The sequence below is a fragment of the Carlito syrichta genome, unplaced genomic scaffold (genome assembly GCF_000164805.1).
Source record: "Carlito syrichta isolate Samal-C Ts95f unplaced genomic scaffold, Tarsius_syrichta-2.0.1 Scaffold315469, whole genome shotgun sequence".
Taxonomy (NCBI): domain Eukaryota; kingdom Metazoa; phylum Chordata; class Mammalia; order Primates; family Tarsiidae; genus Carlito; species Carlito syrichta.
In genome coordinates this window covers 192,773-212,761 of record NW_007259565.1, presented here as the reverse complement: position 1 = coordinate 212,761, position 19,989 = coordinate 192,773, and the positions used below count along the sequence as shown (strand labels likewise).

Sequence of the window (19,989 nt, the reverse complement as noted above, 5' to 3'; positions counted from 1 at the left end):
AAAGGACCCAAGATATCACCCAGAAATTAGACCATTGTATTCTAGCAAGTTTAATTATCTATTTCAGGTCACAGGAAGTAACTAATAAAGCAACTGCTGGAATCTACGTGTCCCAACTTTCAGTTTGCTTCATTTTCACTGTACAGTGACGATCTTTTATGGGATTCAGAGTTCAATTTAATAGGGTTCAACTGATTCTAACTGTTCTCATTCAGCATTTCTGGGGAGCTATTAATGACCCAAACTACTATTTAGGTGTAAACTGCAATTAAATCCAGTTTTTAAAGTTTTAATCTTTGTTAGATTATTTTTAAATTTGTGTGTGTGCAGAAGTGTTTCCATAGATATGAAAGATAATTATTTCTTAGTGTACTGTTTTTATTCATATATACAAATTGCGACACGTCTTAATACCTCCTTTTGATGCCAAATAACTTTTAACCCTCTTCTATAATCCTAAATTTATAATATATATATATATATTTAATTTATTTTATTTTAAAGATGTGGGATACAATTCAGGATTAGGTATACAAGTGGTCATCATACAGGTAAAGTTTGGGCCTCCCTTTGGTCCCCACTTTGCCTGGTTTGAGGTCAAGTACCCTTATTAGTGTTATGTGCCCCCTACTCAATTTCTTTTTTTTTTCTTTTGAGTTGGAGTCTCACTCTGTCACCCAGGCTGGAACTCAGTGGCATGCTTATGGCCACTCAGGGTTGACCTGCTGGGTTCAGGTGATCCTTCCACCTCAACCTTCCAAGTAGCCAGAACTACAGATGTCTCTTACCACACCTGGCTGATTTTTTGATTTATTGTAGAGATAAGGTCTTGCCAAGTTCCCAGGCTGTTCTTGAACCCATAGCCTCAGGCAATCCCCTCACCTTGGCCTCCCAAAGTGCTGGGATTACAGACTCAAGTCACCACTCCCAGCCCCCTCCCCAATTTCTAATATTTTAATCAAGGCCTAAAAGATAAGTTGCAGTACTTTGGCTTTCATTTTTTAATGATTGTATTTTGAGAGCACATTTCTTATGGGAAGCCATGTTACCAATGAAAGCCCAACTTGAGAGACAAAAACTGAAAGTGTTGTCAATTTATTATTTAATTTAGAAGCAAGTGTTTTATTATATTTAAAAAAAAATCATGGTTTAAAATATTGCTCTAGGCCGGGCGTGGTGGCTCAAGCCTATAATCCCAGCACTTTGGAAGGCTGAGGGGAGAGGATTGCCTGAGCCCACGCGTTCGAGATCAGCCTGGGCAACTTGGTGAGGCCTCATCTCTACAATAAATAAAAAAAAAAAATTAGTCAGGCATGGTGGTGCGTGCCTGTAGTTCCAGCTACTTGGAAGGCTGAGGTGGAAGGATCAACTGAGCCCAGCAAGTCGAGGCTGTGGTAGCCGAGAGCATGTCACTGTACTCCAGCCTGGGTGACAGAGTGAAACTCCAATTCAAAAAAATAAAATAAAATAAAATATTTTTCTACCAGTTACTTACTCAGAGAATCTTGTATTCAGCTCTCCCACTGAATTGCAGTCAAACCATCCTATTTCCATTCTCATTATTCTCCTAAAGTAAATTTTTCTCATTTTCTGTATCTGACGAGCTCCAGCAATTACCCAAAAGCATATCTGGAAAGAGACAAAGGAATGTTTAGTATTGCAATGTTACAAATATTTACTAATTCCTTCTCTCTTTTTTTCAGACGAAAATTCTTTCAATGTAACAGTTGGGGAAAAAAGGAAAATAATTCACAAAATGCCTCTTCTTGGGAATTCAGTTGTGAGTTCTGGCATCATCTGTTGCTAAAAGTGGAGATGAGAGGAACAAAATTGGGCAGAGATTTGAGCTTGAATCCAGCAAAAACTCTTAAGTAGGCCCATGACTTTTGAACTCCACCTTATTGAGTGGTTCTTTTCTTGTGTGTAAAGGAAGGCCCACAGCACCAAAAATAAGACATCTTCAATCACTATTTTGCATGCCATTTCGTTTTCTTTCTTTCTTTTTTTTGAGTCAGAGACTCACTCTTTGTTGCCCAGGCTGTAGTATAGTGTCACAATCACAGCTCACCACAGCCTCAGCCTTCTGGGTTCAAGTGATCCTTCCGCTTCCAACTCCCCAAAACTGCTAGAATTACTGGCACAAATGACCGTGCCTGACCTCATGCCACTTCTGAGTGAATTTTTTCCCTGAGAGGCCATTCACACTTAACTTTCAGGCCATGATTTTTCAGGAAATGTAAGACAAAAATTATGTCATAGGCAGGGAATCTAATCTGCTGATAGATTTTCCCTAATTAAAAGAAGAAAGCCTATCATGAAAACTCCCAGTGCCCGACTGAAAAAAGTTAATTCATTTCTCTTTACAACTAATACTGCCTGAAATTCTTGAATGAATAGGAGGGAATTCTTTATTTTTTCTACAAAAGAAGGCAAAAGATAAAATACTTTTCTTTCTTAGGGATTGGCAGTAGTGGGAAACTGCCAGGGGAGTGGGAGCACACCTCATCAACAAGGGTACCTGCATAATGAACATTTGTATACCTAACCCTGAATTGCACCCCACATATTTAAAATTAAAAATTTTTTTAAATAAAAATAAAATATTTTCCTTTCTACTCGGGCTTGGTGGCTCAGCCTGTAATCCTGTGCCTTTGGGAGGCTGAGGTGAGTGGATTGCCTGAGCCCGCGGGTTCGAGACCCGCCTGGGAAGGGAGACCTCATCTCTACAATAAAATCAAAAAATCAGCCAGGTGTGGGAGCGCATGCCTGTAATTTTGGCTACTTGGAAGGCTGAGGCGGAAGGATCGCCGGAGCCCAGCAGGTCGAGGCTGCGGTGGCCGGGAGCGGCCACTGCACTCCAGTCTGGGCGACAGAGTGAGACTCCAACTCAAAAAAAAAAAAATATTTTCCTTTCTTAATAAGGGTATGGAAGAGATGATAAGGAAGGGGAGGATGGGACTGTCAGGACATCACAACTATAAATTGATTTTCCAGCTCTCCCTGGACAACTGCTTGCATTCTCCAGTTGTCCACCTGAGAGAAGAATCTCTTCCCATTCTCTCATGTCCTCCGGAAATAGACTGTAGCTCTTAAATCTCTGCAATAACTTAAAGAATGGCAACATTTTGCATTTTATTATATTGTCTTTGAGCCCAGATGTTGATTTAGAAATAAAATTGAGGAGACTGAGAGCAGTGACTCAAGCCTATAATCCTAGCACTTTGGGAGACTGAGGTTAGAGGACCACTTGAGCCCAGGAATTTGAGAACAGCCTGGGCAACATAGTGAGGCCTCGTCTCTACAATAAATTAAAAAATTAGCCGTGCAGGGTGGTGTGTGCCTGTAGTCCCAGCTGCTAGGGAAGCTGAGGCGGAAGGATTGCCTGAGCCAGGAAGTCGAGGCTGAGGTGAGCCATGATCATACCACTGCACTCCAGCCTGGGTGACAGAGTGAGACCTGGACTCAAAATAATATTAAATAAATAAATAAATAAAATGGAGGAGCTACTAACTTGAATATATCCTGTGATAAGCACCACAAGAGCAATTCCAGCATAGTAACTGGCGAATCTGATCATTTCATTTTCAATATCCAGCAACCTTCAAAAGAGAAAAAATGTTCAGACTTGCAAGTAGGATCGAGCTACCAAAGATTATATTTGCGAGTTCAAAGGGATTTAAAATATATGTATAACATATTTTTATTAAGTATGAGCAAGACATTTTATCTGTGCAAAATGTAATTGGTCCAACTAAATCCCTAAATACGCCTCATCGTACCAATCACAGCTAATATACTTATCCCCTTTATTTTTCAGACAAAGATGTTAAGACTGTGAAATAATTAACTAGCAGCTGTTGGAAGCCAGGGGACCCTAAATGGTAGCCCAGGGCTTGGTCCACCTCCGTCCCTTTTACTCCTACTCATCACGCAATGATAGAGCAATCATAGCTAAAAAAGGGTTTCAAAAGCCAGACAGCCTGTCTGAAAAGACATTGATAAGAACAATGCTATACATCAGAAGGTTTATACTGTTACTGCCTCTACGAATCTAAGCCAGCTTTTCAACTTCTCCATCTCAGAGTAACACTGTGAAAAATGTGCCTTTTATCTTCCGATGGGGTAGAAAAGCACTATATTAACCCCATCTTTCTGCTGACTACAGTCTATGAAGCTTCATTCACAATTTAGACCATTTCTAAGGTTGAAGCCAAAGACACTTGTGAGGAATAGCAAGAAAGCTCTTTGGCATTTTCCCCAGTAGCACTTCCATGCTGTGGCTCCAGGCTTGGGATTGGTAGTGCAAGGGATGGCAGAAAAAAAATATTCTGCAATTGCTTTTAGGAAATGAGGAACTTCATAATTAGAAAATTAACATATTGGTTGATGACAATTCTGATCCTGTCATGGGGTAAAGTTGCTTTATAGAACAAATATGCAGTATGGTAGTGAAGCAGGGAGCCCTTCCCCCAAGTCTAGAAAGATAAAGGCCTTCCCAGGACAGAGTAGGGGCCCCCCAGTACAGTAAGATAACAGCCTTCCCAGAATAATGAAAGAGTTCTTCTAGCACCATCAGATAAGAGCTTTCTTGGAAGATTCATGTTAGAAATGTAGCCCCAATCTGTAGTGCGCATGTGTAACTCTGCTATAACCTTGAACTGTAAAATACCCAATCAGCCAGGATGTTACAACATGTAAGCCTTATTGGGGGGGGACAAAGAGGCTAAAAACGTATAAAAGGCTATGCCCCCTTGCACTCCCGACTCTCTCTATAAAATCCTGCCACAGTAGCACATGGTAGGAACAGCTAGATTTTCATTTCAGAGAATCCATGACAGCTTTTTTCTCCCAGGAACTTTCTTTGTTTTGTTTGGTTGGCTTTTTTTTGGCTTGTATGTTTATTTAATTAAACTTTTTATTTTGAAATAAGTATAAATTCACATGCAGTTATGAGAAATAGGATGGGCTCGGTGACTCAACCTGTAATCCCAGCACTTTGGGAGGCCAAGGAGAGGGAACTGTGAAGCCGTGGTTCAAGGCCAGCCCGGGCAATTTAGTGAGACCTCGTATCTACAATAAGTTAAAAAATTAGTCAGGCGTGGTAGCACGCCTGTGGTTCCAGCTACTTGGAAGGCTGAGGTGGAAGGATCACCGGAGCCCAGCAGGTCAACACTGGGGTAGCCATGAGTGTGCCACAGCACTCCAGCCTGGGCGACAGAGTGAGACTTCAACTCAAAACAAACAAACAAACAAAAGAAATAAAACAGCAAGATTATATATACTCTTTATACCATTTTCCTTCAATGGTACCATTCATAGGAAAACTACAGGACAATATCACAACCAGGATATATATTAACATTGCTATACTCAAGATCAGAAATTTCTCATCACCACAAGTCTCCCTCATGTTACCCTTTTATATCTACATACACACACACATACACATATAATCACAAAAGTCTACCTATGTGGCCATAAATAAATAAATGTGGAACATGTACACAATAGAATACTATTCGGTCTCTAAAAAATTTTTGTAATTTGTAACAACATGCCTGTACCTGGAGGATATTATATTACATGTAATAGACCAAACACAGGCCAGGCACGGTGGCTCAGCCTATAATCCCAGCGCTTTGGAAAGCTTAGGCAAGAGGATTGCCTGAGCTCAGGGGTTTGAGACCTGCCATGAGCAACATGACAAGACCTCGTCTCTACGATTAATCAAAAAAATTAGTCTGGCATGGTGGCACATGCCTGTGGTTCCAGCTACTTGGAAGGTTGAGGCGGAAGGATCACCTGAGCCCAGTCAGTAGAGGCTGTGGTGGCCATGAGTATGCCATTGCACTCCAGCCTGGGCAACAAAGTGAGACTCTGACTAAAAAAAAAACAAAAACAAAAACAAAAACCAAGCACAGAAAGAGAAATACAGTGTAATCTCTTTTAAATGTGAAATATCAAAAAATTGAACTCATAAAAGCAGAAGGTAGAATGGTGGTTACCAGGGGCTGAAGGTGAAGAGATTGGGGAAATGTTGATTAAAAGATCCAAAATTTCTTTTTGATAAGAGAAGAAGAGCAACGAGAGATCTGCTGTACAACATGGGGACTATAGTAAATAATAATGTTTTGTATACTTGAAAATTGCTATAAGAGTAAAGTTTATTGTTCTTACCACAAAAAATGATAAATTTGTGGGGTGGGTGTATGTTACGTAACTTGGTATAGCCATTCCACAAAGTATATATATTGCAAAACATTATGTTATACACCATAAATATCTATTTTTTTGGCAATTGAAATTCTTTAAATAGAAGGAGGAAATTTGAATAGATCTCTAACAAGTAAGGATATTGGATCAGCAACCAAAAACTTTTAACAAAGAAAAGTCCAAAACTAGATGATTTCACTGATGAAGTCTACCAAACATTTAAAGAATTAATACGGCCAGGCTCAGCCTGTAATCCCGCGCCTTAGGGAGGCGGAGGTGAGTGGATTGCCTGAGCCCGCGGGTTTGAGACCCCGCCTGGGCAGGTGAGACCTCATCTCTACAATAAAATCAAAAAATTAGCCGGGCGTGGTAGCGCGCGCCTGTAATTCCGGCTACTCAGAAGGCTGAGGCGGAAGGATCACCGGAGCCCAGCAGGTCAAGGCTGCGGTGGCTGGGAGCGGCCACTGCACTCCAGTCCGGGCAACCGAGTTGAGTTGTGGGGTGGGTGTATGTTACTTAACTTGGTATAGCCATTCCACAAGGTATATATATTGCAAAACATTATGTTATACACCATAAATATCAAACTCAAAAATAAAAAAAGAAGAATTAATACGAATTCTTCACAAACCCTTCAAAAAAATAGAACAAGAAAACTCTTATATCTGATATCTTTTGGGACTCACAAAAATCTTTAAATACTAGCAAATTGAATTTTGCAGCATATTAAAAGGATCACACATCATTACCAAGTGAGATTTATTCCAGGAATGCAAGGGCAATTCATCATATAAAAATCAATCAGTGTAATAATATACCATATCAATATTATAATGGGGAAAACCACATTATCACCTTAATACATGCAGCGGAAGTATATAACAAAATTCAACACTCCTTAATGATTAAAACACTCAACAAACTAGGAATAGAAGGCAACTTCCTCAACATGATAAAGAACATTCATAAAAAAAAAAACAACCTCACAGCTAATATACTCAATGGTACAAGACTGAATGCTTTCCCACTAAGATCAGTAATAAAACAGGACTGCGTACTCCCATCACTTCTTAACATTGTACTGAAGGTTTTGGCCAGAAAAATTGGGCAAGAACATTTTTTTAAAAGATTAAAAAAAAAAAAAAAGGCAACTAGATTGGAAAGGAAAAAGCACAGTTATCCATTTGCAGATGACATGATTTTTAATGGAAAAATTTTAAATAATTCACTAAAAAAACTCTTAGAACTAATAAATAGCTCAGGTAGATTGTAGGCTAAAAGATCAATATATTAAAAATATATTTTGATACAGTACCAATAAACAAACTGAAAATAAAATTAAGAAAACAATTCCATTTACAGTAGCATCAAAAAGGATAAAATGCATAGCAATATATTTAACAAAAGAATTGTAAAACTTATATCCTGAAAACTACAAAACTTTGTTGAAAGAAATTAAAGAAGACTCAAATAAATAGAGTATGAATTAGAAGGCAATATTGTTAAGATGCCAATACTCCTCAAATTGATCCCCAGGTGCAAAGCAATCCCTTGCGTTCTAGCTGACATATTAGCAGAAATTAAATAAGCTACTTCTCAAATTTGTATAAAAATCCAAGAGACCCAGAATAGACAATCTTGAAAAAGAACAAAGTTAGTAGACATACACTTCCAAATTTCAAAACTTACTATAAATCAAAATAGTATGTTACTGGCTTAAAGAGAGCTATACAGATCAATGGAATAGAATTGAGAGTCCTGAAAGAAATTCTCACTTACAGTAAATTGATTTTGATAAGAGTTCTTAGATTATTCAATGGGGAAAAAATAGTCTTTGCAACAAATTGTTCTAGGACAACTATCCATGTTTAAAGGAATCAATTTGTACCCCTATTTCACATCATATACAAAAATTTATTCAGAATGAATTATAGACCTAAATATAAGAGCAAAACCATAAAGCTCTCAAAAGAAAACATAGGTGTAAATTTTCATGACCATGAATTTGGCAGTTATTTTTTAGATATGACACCAAATGCAGAAGTATTTGCATTCTACAAAAGATAGAATAAACTAAACACTACCAAAGTTAAAAAATATTAGTGGCCAGGCGCAGTGGCTCACACCTATAATCCAAGCACTTTGGGAAGCCGAGGTGAGAGGATTGCCTGAGTCCACGGGTTCGAGACCAACCTAGGCAAACTGGCAAGACCTCGTCTCTACAATAAAATCAAAAAACTAGTTGGATGTAGTAGTGCGTGCCTGTTGTTCCAGCTACTTGGAAGGCTGAGGTGGAAGGACTGCCTGAACCCAACATGACGAGGCTGAGGTGACCATGAGCATTCTACTGTGCTCCAGCCTGGGTAACAGAGTGAAACTCCAATTCAAAAAAAAAAAATCAGTGATTCAAAAATCACCATCAAGAGATTAGGAAACCCAAAGAAAAAGAGAAATTTTTTTACAGTTTGTATCTTTGATCAGGGACTTATATCTAGAAGATACAAAAAAATTATTATAATTTAATAATAAAAAGACATATAACTCAATTTTAAAAAAGATTTGAAATAGTATTTTTTCCAAAGAAGATAAGCAAATGGCCAAGAAACATCTAAACAAGCAAACAAATCATGAATCATTAAGAAAATGCAAATCAAAAAATTCGGAGAAATTTTTAAATTCAATGATAAAAATAGGAAAATCAACAAGTGTACTGAACTCAAACTAGGATAAAACACAAACATACAGTCATGTAAGCTATTATCAACGTTTTGTGCTAATTGTCATCCCAGTACTCAGGATGCTGAAGTTGAGTGATCACCTAAGCCAAGGAGCTCAAGGTTGTAGTGAGCCTTACTTGAGCCATGATACTCCTGCCTGAGTGACAGGGTCCACAACTCATAAAACAAAACCTTAAGAAGGATTTGGAAAACACCCTTGATATTGATATTGGTCTTAGTAATAATGCCCCAAATTCTTATTTTTAATAGTTTTTTAATCTCTTTGTTGGTATTCTTTTTCTGGTTTAGTTTGGTTATCTGTATTCTTTATAGCTTATTAAGTCTCATGAAGTTGGTTATTCTGAACTCTTTGTTAGGGCATGTGAATGTCTCCAATTCTTTGGGGTTGAATTCTGGATTTTTGTTGTTGTTGTACCCTTAATTGAGTCATATATCCTGATTCTTTTTATGCTTTGGGATACTTTGTTGAAATTTGAAAAAAGCTATCTGTCATAATGTTTATGAAGTTGCTTTGTCCAGATAAGTGTGACATCAATCAAAAGTTAGAACATCAAAAAAAAAGAAAAAGCAAATCTAAACCATAGTGAGATACCACTTCACACTCACTAGGATGACTATTGTAATAGTTTCCCATGACTGCTGTAACAAATCACCACAAACTTGATGGTTTAGAAGAAGAGAAAATTATTCCCCCATGAAAGGGCATAAGATAGTCAATATAGGCCGGGCTCGGTGGCTCAGCCTGTAATCCCACGCTTTGGGAGGCTGAGGTGAGTGAATTGCCTGAGCCGGCGGGTTCGAGGCCTGCCTAGGCAACTTGGCGAGACCTCATTTCTACAATAAATCAAAAAAATTAGCCGGGCATGGTAGCGCACGCCTGTAGTTCCAGCTACTTGGAAGGCTGAGGCGGAAGGATCACTGGAGCCCAGCAGGTCGAGGCTGCGGTGGCCGGGAGCGGCCACTGCACTCCAGTCTGGGGGACTGAGTGAGACTCCAACTCAAAAAAAAAAAAAAAAAAGATAGTCAATATACCCAATGAGCAGCCATTTTAACATTGCTTTGCTTTGTCATGTTTTTCTAGCAGTTCCCTGTAATATACCCTCTAATCGTTAGCCAAGGACAGAACTGGTTTCTCAGAGGTAGCTATTGATATTACTTTATAACCCTCCCCAGCTTGTTTTGCAAACAAGTTAAACTAACCAGCCCTTCATGACCTTCATGACACAGATCCCATCAACATGGCAGCAATCATATGACTAACTCACCCATCTCCAGCTGTCTACCACCTGACATCAGGACCTGTGCTTACCTGTCCCTTCATGACAGCATGAAAAGACCACCATCCAATCACCTTGATGACCTGCACCCCTCAAAGGAAAAGGTTTAAAAGCATTCAATCTGAAGCAGTCATTTGCCATTGCTTTGTTAAGCACTGGCCAGGCCATGTGTTCTTTGAGCTATGGCCGCCATGTTTTCTTAGCTTTGGCCCCTTTCCCTACTTGGAGAGGTGACTCTCTCTCTTTCTCTCTCTAATTTACTTTCTAAATAAACTATGTTTTCCAGTCTAATTTCTGTGCAATTCTTTGCATCTTTTGTGTGGCACCTGATCGCAGACACTCCCTGACAGATCTGACTGAACATTTTGGAGAACCTGCTGGGATTTTTAACCTAATACCCTACATGCCTGAAATCAGCTTCCCTGGGTCAAAATCAAGATGCTGTCAGAGTTGTATTTCTTCCAGAGGCTCTATGAGAGAATCTTTTCCTTGCTTTTTCCAGTTTTTGGTAACTGCTAGTACTCCTTGGCTATACCAACATCATTCCACTCTTTTCTTCTATAGATATCTTGCCTCTCCTCTTACAATCAAATCTCCCTCTTTCTCTTTCTTAGCAACTGTCCCTTTTAAGAATGCCTGTGGGTTGGGCTCAGTGGCTCAGCCTGTAATCCCAGTACTTTGGGAGACGAGTGGATTGCCTGAGCCTGAGGGTTTGAGACCCACCTGGGCAACTTGGTGAGACCTTGTATCTACAACAAATCCAAAAAAAATTAGCTGGGTGTGGTAGCATGCGCCTGTAGTTCCAGCTACTTGGAAGGCTGAGGTGGAAGGATCACCGGAGCCCAGCAGGTCAAGGCTGTGGTGGCTGGGAGCGTGCCACTGCACTCCACTCTGGACAACAGAGTGGGACTCCAACTCAAAAAAAAGAACGCCTATGATTGGATTTAGGGTACACATGGATGATCCAGGATAATCTTCCCTATTCTCAAATTCTAAACTTTATCACATTGCCCAGAGTCCTTTTTCCATATAAGGTAACATTTGCAGGTTCCAGGGAAAATAATTTGGATATCTTCGGGGGCCATCAGTAAGCCTACTAGAGCTATCATCAAAATATAAATAATAAATAACAACTATTGGTGAGGATGTGAAGAAATTGGAATTCTCATGCACGTTAGGGATAACGTAAATGGTGCAGCCACTTTGGAAAACAGTTTGGCAGTTCCTAAAATGGTTAAACATATAGTTATATTATCCAGTAATTCTACTCTTAGATATATACCCAAGAGAAATGAAAATATATGTCCACACAAAAATGTGTACACAAATGTTCATAGCAGCACTATCTGCAACAGTCTAAAAAAGGGAAGAACCCAAATGTCCATCAACCTGTGAATGGATAAATAAATTATACTATATCCATATAATGAAATATCATTTGGCAATAAAAAGACATCACTGATTCATGCCACAACATGTATGAACCTTGAAAACATCATGCTAAATTAAAGAAGTCAGTCTCAAAGGACCACATATTATGTGACATTATTCATATGACACGTTCAGAGAATAGGCAAATCTATAGTTAGAAAGTAGATTTGTGGTTGCCTAGGGCTGGGGAGGGGATGGCATATTAGAAAGTGATGACTGGCCAGGCGCTGTGGCTCACGCCTATAATCCCAGCACTTTTGGAGGCTGAGGTGAGAGGATTGCCTGAGCTCAACAGTTCCAGACCAGCCTGAGCAACATGGCGAGACTCGTCTCTATAATAAATCAAAAAATTAGATGGGCGTAGTGGTGCATGCCTGTAGTTCCAGCTCCTTGGAAGGCTGATGTGGAAGGATAGTCTGAGCCTAGCAGGTCGAGGCTGCGGTGACCTTGAGCAGTGTGCCACTGCACTCCAACTGGGCAACAAAGTGAGACTCCGACTCAAAAAAAAAAAAAAAAAAAAAGAAAGAAAGAAAGCGATTGCAAAGGGGTGAGGGATTTCTTTTTGTGATAATGAAAATGTTGGCCGGGCTCGGTGGCTTAGCCTGTAATCCCACGCTATGGGAGGCTGAGGTGAGTGGATTGCCTGAGCTCACGGGTTTGAGACCCGCATGGGCAACTTGGCGAGACCTCATCTCTACAATAAATCAAAAAATTAGCCGGGCATGGTAGTGCGCGCCTGTAGTTCCAACTACTTGGAAGGCTGAGGCAGAAGGATTGCCGGAGGCCAGCAGGTCGAGGCTGCGGTGGCCAGGAGTGGCCACTGCACTCCAACCTGGGAGACAGAGTGAGACTCCAATTCAAAAAAAAAAAAAAAAGACAATGTTCTAATGTTGATTGTCACAAAGAATACGCAACTGGGAATATACTAATAAACTTTGAATTGTACACTTTGAGTGGGTACTTGCTACAGTATATCAATTATAGTTCAATAAAGCTGTTTTTAAAAAGCATGTAGTATTAAAGTGTCTAACTTCAAAATAGTCCTTGCATACATAAACTGAATGCACATTGCTGAGAAAATAGACTGAAATCCAGACTGGGCATGGTGGCTCATGCCTATAATCTCAGCACTTTGGGAGGCCGAGGTGATAGGATTGCCTGAGCCCATGGGTTCAAGATCAGCCTGGCAACTTGGCGAGACCTTGTCTCTACAATCAATTAGAAAAAAATTAACTGGGGATGGTGGCACAGGCTTATAGTTCCAGCTACTTGGAAGGCTGAGGTGGAAGGATCTCCTGAGCCCAGCAGCTCAAGGCTGCGGTGGTCATGAGCATGTCACTGCTCTCTGGCCTGGGTGACAGAGTGAGACTCCAACTTGAAAGAAAATAGACTGAAATCAAAGTGAAAGTACAGACCTAGATTTCTACATGGATTCTTCCATATGTGGGGCAAGGAGACACAACCTTCCCAATGGCCATAGCAGTAGTCAGCCTCAAGGAACATCCAAAATGATTGTCTCCCAGTACTCATGCTCTTGTGTAGTCCTCTCCTGAAGTTTACCAGGGTTGGTTTGTGTGCCCAATAATAGAAAGTATATGGCAGAAATTATATGTCTCTTTCTCAACTAAGTTAAAAAGACTGTGGCTTCCCCTTGAGTGTTTATACTTTAATTGGATAAAAGAAAATAAGAAATTGAGTTGTGATATTTTAACTTCCCATTCTTTCATCTGATTTCTTTTTTTTTTTAATCTTATTGACTATTCTGAGCAGAAATTCTGATAAGCTAATCAGGAGGCCTGATGTTCTGTAATCTTTATCAATATTATTCACTGAGAGCATCTTGAAATGCTTTAGCTTAAAAATTCCATCCAATAGATTACAATCGATATGTGGAAACCAATATAATAAAAGAATAAAACCAGCTTCTACCATTACATGTACATGCTTATGTTGCTAAAATTATTGATTGTCTTGTCATATATTCCAAGACTAATACACCTACTATGATAAATGGAGAGACTGTATCTTTAATGATATACTTTTCTGAGAAAGAAACTTGCAAAAGGGTTGGGTAACTTTAAAGGCATATAAACTACTTACAGGTAGGAAAATGTCATGTCCCTTCTCCTCTTTCCTACCCAGGGATATTTTCACAATGATCTTACCACATAACAGCTAAACAAACATGTTATTCAGAAGTAAAATAAATAGTATTCATGTCAAAGACCGTAATAACTCACAATTAAAGTATTTAACTCATCAAGGAGTTCCCGGTAAAGGAATGACCTAGAAAGGTGTGGTCTACACAATTTCAGATGCCTGTATCATTTTTTTTTTTAAGGGACAAATGTCCTTTTACACATTTGGTATCATGTGAATCCAGCCAAAGCCAATGGACTCCTGAAAAATCCCAGTTTGCATTATTTGCTCACCTTCAGGTATATGACCCAATAACAGTGAATAGAGTAAGTAATGAATGATCACAGAGAATTTCTTTTTAATAGATACCCTTAATGCAAACATAATAGGTAGATTCATTTTTACTTTATCTAACAAATATTTATGAGCACCTAGTGTCAAGAATATGCTTCAAATGTCAGTCTCTCTAGCATGTATTTCTAAATTTTAAGGCATAACAAGATATAGATAAGGACTCTTACTTTGAAAAACTTATCTTCATGAGTATTATCAATGCCTTGGGTCAATTTACATCATATAAGTACATAGGTCTGAACACAATTTTTTTTCCCCAAAGAGAACAGTGATTACCTTTATATCTTGTGGTCACAGCACTCTGTAAAAAGCAGTTTGTTTCTGTTGTCCAACATAAATGAAGGACTTAAAAAGACTGTGATTGAATGTGATCTTTCTTATACAAACCGCTATGTCTTTCATATGAAAAGAAACTTCCAAGTTTAGAAAAGAAACTTCCAAGTTTAGAAAAGAATCATACATATTTGACACTAAGAAATGTATATCTAATGAGCAGGCATGTTAATTTTTAAAGGGTAATTATGCACATTGTGTGTTCTTTCTAGCCCCTACCAGTCTGTGACTACATATTTATTTGAATGATCATAGCTTGATTGATGATGGGACTATGACCTCTTTTTTTTTTTCTATTTTCTTTTCTTTTTTTTAGAGAGAGAAGCTCTTACTCAGAAGCCCAGGCTGGAGAGTAGTGGTGTGATCATAGCTTAATGTAGCCTCAAACTCCTGGGCTCAAGTGATTTTCCTGTCTTAGCCTCCTGAATGGTTGGGACTACAGGCATGTGCCACTATACCTGGCTAATTTTTAAATTTTTAGAGACAAGATCTGGCTATGCTCCCCAGTCTGATCTTGAACAGCTGGCTCTAGCAGCCCTCCCATCTTGGCTTTCCAAAGTGCTGGGTTACAAGTGTGAGCCACCACACCTGGCCAGGACTATGACACTTAATATAACTGTGTCCTTGATGCTGCTACAAGTTCCTGGAACATAGTTGGTGCTCACAAAATGTTGGTTAAATAAATAAATGAATAAAATATCCCAGAAGTAGATAATATTATGGAAGAGTATCAGTTATTTAGAAGGACTTATTTATAGTCTGGAATCATGCTTGTAGGAAACTTCAAAACTGAAGATGAAAAATATAAATTCATTTAGGGGAGCCATCCCTAGTGTCTTCCTAGTCAGTGTGTACCTTGCACTTGATTCTTGAATCTGAGAGAGTCAGTTCATGTGTGCACATGAACTTGTTCTGAACCTGAGGCAACATGAGGCAGGCTGCAAAGTCCATGTTATAACAGTGAGTCAGTTCTGAATACATACTCACTGATGACAAGGTGTCCTGTCAGACTTATCACAAAAAGAATAGTAGCACAGTGACCGTGGCTACCTGAGTTCTGGCTATGTCTGCCTGACTACCTCTATTCACAGCACTACCCCATTTTTCCACAAGGACTCAACTACTGAAGGAGGCCAGTGGTCCCTACTCTAAGAAATGCAGGATGCTCACAAAATTCCCATTATAGAAAGAAGATTTAGGATCAAGTGAACCACCAGCCACAAAGCTAAGGGGCAGAAAATAATTAGTTTTCTTTTTGTTGATGTTTTGTTTTAAAGGAAGTCTTGAAGAGGAGACTCAAGTAAAACGTATGGGTCACCCATCTAGCAGCATTAAGTATTGGTAGTTTCATGCTCAAGCCTAAATGCAATAAATCAGTTAAATTTTGGTGATGTATTTGATGAGTGATTTTCATTCCTATTTCTGTTAAGTTTTTAAAACCTAGCAACAGGAAACCTAAGGAGAACCTCAAGGCAAGATAATTTCTAGAAATGTGGGTAAATTTATGTTTCTGTTCTCTGTGTTATATACCACTCTAGCTCAGCCAATAAAATCCCTCTTACATATTTTAAACTACATTTAAGATATAAAAAACACAATTTTAAAAAAGAAAGCTGCCTACCCACAATGTGTTCCATTTGTCACGTTCTGGTTGAGGGAGCTGTTGGTCCATACTATGGTATTATTCACACATGCTTTCCCTGGAATCTGGAGTTCTTGTAATTCAGTGTCGTAGTCAATAAAAACATCTGTCATTGTGCCAAAAATGAGTAGCACGCCGGGCTGGGCTATTCCATGGAGAAATGCACATAAACTTCCCACAAACATCAGCCAAATGTCAGTTGATGAAGAAAATCGAAACTTGAAAAACAAAGGATTCAGAGATCATCTATGGGTGAAAAGCAGGAGAGGTAGGAGAACTATTTAATTTTAGTTTAGATTCTGATGAATAGTACTCAACACCAAATTTAGGGGACTCATCTTAATTAAGTTGCAGGGTGCACACTAATTATTTTAAAATAAACTGCACATTGATTATCTAAAACATTAGACTCTTACGTTGTTAAAGTCTTTCCTGATCTCTGAATTCATTCACTTTACTCAGGAATGGATTTTAGTTTTTAGCTATTCATCCACAATTTAAGGGAAAAACAATCAGTCACCAATGCCATCACCAAGTAGATTTACTGTGTGGAGCATTCAGCAATGGCATAAATTGCTGCCCAGAACCAATAGTGACAATGAGGAATGCCTATTTGTGCCTAGAAATGCTTCTACCGCATGCAATTTGAGGGTAAATATCTATAGCATACAATTTCTAAAGAGTTGTCATAAGAATAAATATACATAATGTGATTGCTGTGACGATTTTCTGTATAAAAATGATCATAGGCTTAGTGATTAATTTCCAAGACATTTTTTCTGATCTATTGGGCAGGATTTGTGATTAATCAGCAACATATTTCTAATAGTTATTCAGCATGTTATCACATAAGCAAAACCTATGACTGAAAAAGTGATCACTGTTGTTAAAAACCTGCCAACATGACTAAAGATTTAACACTTCCTCCATGATCTAAGCAATTCATAGTTGCACACCCGATGCCATTAATCAGCACAGTTTTATTACCAGTTGAAAGAATCCAACTTGAGTGCCTTCACCTTTCTTCTCATCTTGTAACCTGAGAAGAAAAACATGGGGATTTAAGGACTATCCTTTCTAAAACAATGGGTAATTCTTCCTAGGTGGTAACTTTATGATTCCTTCTTTAGGAAGAAAGATCCCAATTGGCTGGAAAAATCTGGCCAGTCCTGGTAAATTTAAAACATGATCTTTGTCTTGTAGATTTGCCTCATGTAGCTATTTCAGTATAGCTATATCTCAGATTCAGTAAGGATTTACTGAGGTTTTCCTGAGCGGTATGGAGAGAAGGTTAAAACGTTCTCTGTACTCCTAGTTATTCCAACAAATAACTATACACCCTCAGCCATGAGCCTCAACCCTTATTTGTGCCCATATTTCTTGTGGGTAGGTTGAAGTGGTGGGATTTACTGATTTCAAAGTTTCTGCCCACTTAAAAATTTGACAACTACATTAAAGAATAAACATTCAACAACACTCCCATAACTTGCATAAAATTAGTATTTCTTATTTATTTCATTTCTCATAAGGTCATGTTTAACCTGTCTTTGACCTTTTCAACTCCAGGGATCTGCACCTCACCTGAGTCATCCTTTCTATGGATACACCCTGGACAGTGCTGCCACCAGGAAGTACGAACTGACACTTTTAACTCCATTGCACTCTGTGACTGCCCATGCAGCTTGTTTTCTCACTTCCTTCCTCCTTCCATACCTATTGGGCAACCTTAATTGAGAACTGCAGTCCCTTAAATCCTCCTTTTCTTTTCTTTCCATTGCTAAACCCTGTTCAGATTTTGCTTCTTTCCCCGCACATCCCAGGTCCCACTCCTGGCATTTGAACCACACTCTCATCATCATACTCAATCCTATTCCCCAGATTCAAACTTGTAAACTCCATCTCTGAGTCCATCCAGCTGTTTGCCCCTCTCCTCATTAAGCCAGGCTGCTGGGTTTGCTGGAGACAACCTCACCACCTTGTGAACTGGTTCCCCAAGCTTACCCGGTTCCCCAAGCTTCTCTCCCCAGAGGAGGATTCCAAGTTCTTTCTGAGATGCCATTCAGAATCCCCACAACCTGGCCTGTCAGCACTCTGTCCTCATCTCCTCCTCCTACATTCCAGTTCTCGACATTCCTATCACCTGGCCTGTAGCTTAGCGGTCTCCAACCTTTTGGGCATCAAGGACTGGTTTTTGTGGAAGACAGTTTTTTCATGGTGGGAGGTGGAATGTGCAGTCAAACCTCACTGCTAATGTTAGTCTGCATTTGCAGCCGCTCCCCAGCGCTAGCATTACCTTCTCTGCTCCACCTCAGATGATCAGGCATTAGATTCTCATAAGCAGCACACTGGTGTGCAGTTTACAATAGAGTTCAAGTTCCTATGAAAATCTAATGCTGCCTCTGACCTGACATAAGGCTGAGCTCAGGCAGTAATGTGAGTGATGCCGAGTGGCTGTAAATACAGATGAAGCTTCACTGGCTTGCCCACCGCTCACCTCCTGCTGTGCGGCCCAGTTCCTAACAGGATTGGGAACCCCTGCTGTAGCCGACCTTTGTCCTTGCCAAATTGTTCCCACCTCTGGGTGTTTGCACTGCTGGGCCCCAGAATGCTCTTTCTTTGGATACCTACATGAACGGCTCTCTCACCACTTTAGACCTTCCCTCAAAACTTACCTTCTCAACAGGATCCTCCTGACCAAAGTCTTTAAAATTTTAACCCCCCCCGAATACAATATCCCTAGCTACCATGCTACACATGTCATTTATGTATAGTATTGATTGTATCTTCCTCCCTAAAATGTAAGCTCCTCAAGGCAGAGATTGTTTTTTCAACTTGTTTTGTTCTTTTTCTATACCTTTAGCACTTAAAATAGTGCTTGACACCTAACAGGCATTCAATTAACATTTGTAAAATAAATGAATGAATGGAGTAACTATGTACTCTCTACTTCAACACCGTACTTCACCCCTCCACAGATCACTCCCATTCCCCTCAGCAGCTTTGCTAAACTTTGACTGTGATCTTCTCATTTTACGTTCACCTCTGAAAGCAAAACAACTCACTTGTCTTCCTACTCATCCTCTCCTCACCATTCATCACATCCACACCCATTTTCTCATCCTGAGGACCAGGCTGACCCTACCACTCCTAGACAAAAGCTAATCTTACCACTCCCGCTGCCTCTCTCTGCTGTGAAATACTTAAAATTTCTTGAATACCTTCAGCTTCTCCCTTTCCACCACCTCTGTTTCAGGTACACACTCAATGCCTCCCTTTTGTCTTCTAAATTAGACCTTGTCTAATTATGCCTTCATACCAAAGTGTGGCTGATATATGTTCTACATAAGAATATAAACTTTTTAGCCAAAGAGAATTCGTTAATAATTACATTTTAGGATTCCATTATTTGTCTGTGTCAAGAATTTGGGAGCTCCCCAAGTGCCTGTGAAATCATATTCCTTGTCTACCTTTTTCTCTGTGCACTTGAGTTAGGAATTCTGTGGTGTTCCTGGATACATCAGGGAGATTTGAACCTAATCCAGAAAGGATATTCTAAAAGATTTTAAAAATCAAGTTACAGTAATGTTTTAAAGAGAAAAAAATGACTTCTCTATACCATTTTATGGTAAATGTAAGGTACATGAAAACATTCTCTGCCGCCGGGCTCGGTGGCTCAGCCTGTAATCCCGCACTTTGGGAGGCTGAGGTGAATGGATTGTCTGAGCCCGCGGGTTTGAAACCCACCTGGGCAGTGAGACTTCATCTCTACAATAAATCAAAAAATCAGCCAGGCGTGGCAGCTTATGCCTGTAATTCCGGCTACTCGGAAGGCTGAGGCGGAAGGATCGCCAGAGCCCAGCAG

General features: G+C 39.5%; 1 protein-coding gene across 1 annotated transcript in view; it reads right to left on the bottom strand.

The window, feature by feature from the left end:
- ABCB11 (ATP binding cassette subfamily B member 11) overlaps positions 1-19,989 on the bottom strand; it is a 96,975-nt gene that overhangs the window by 75,164 nt on the left and 1,822 nt on the right. Inside the window, exons 2-5 of the mRNA XM_021706338.1 lie at positions 17,115-17,166; positions 16,107-16,345; positions 3,512-3,599; positions 1,496-1,629 (exon numbers count right to left, since the gene is read on the bottom strand). Of these exons, the coding sequence (XP_021562013.1) occupies positions 1,496-1,629; positions 3,512-3,599; positions 16,107-16,345; positions 17,115-17,166 (513 nt within the window). The remainder of the gene's footprint in view (positions 1-1,495; positions 1,630-3,511; positions 3,600-16,106; positions 16,346-17,114; positions 17,167-19,989) is intronic.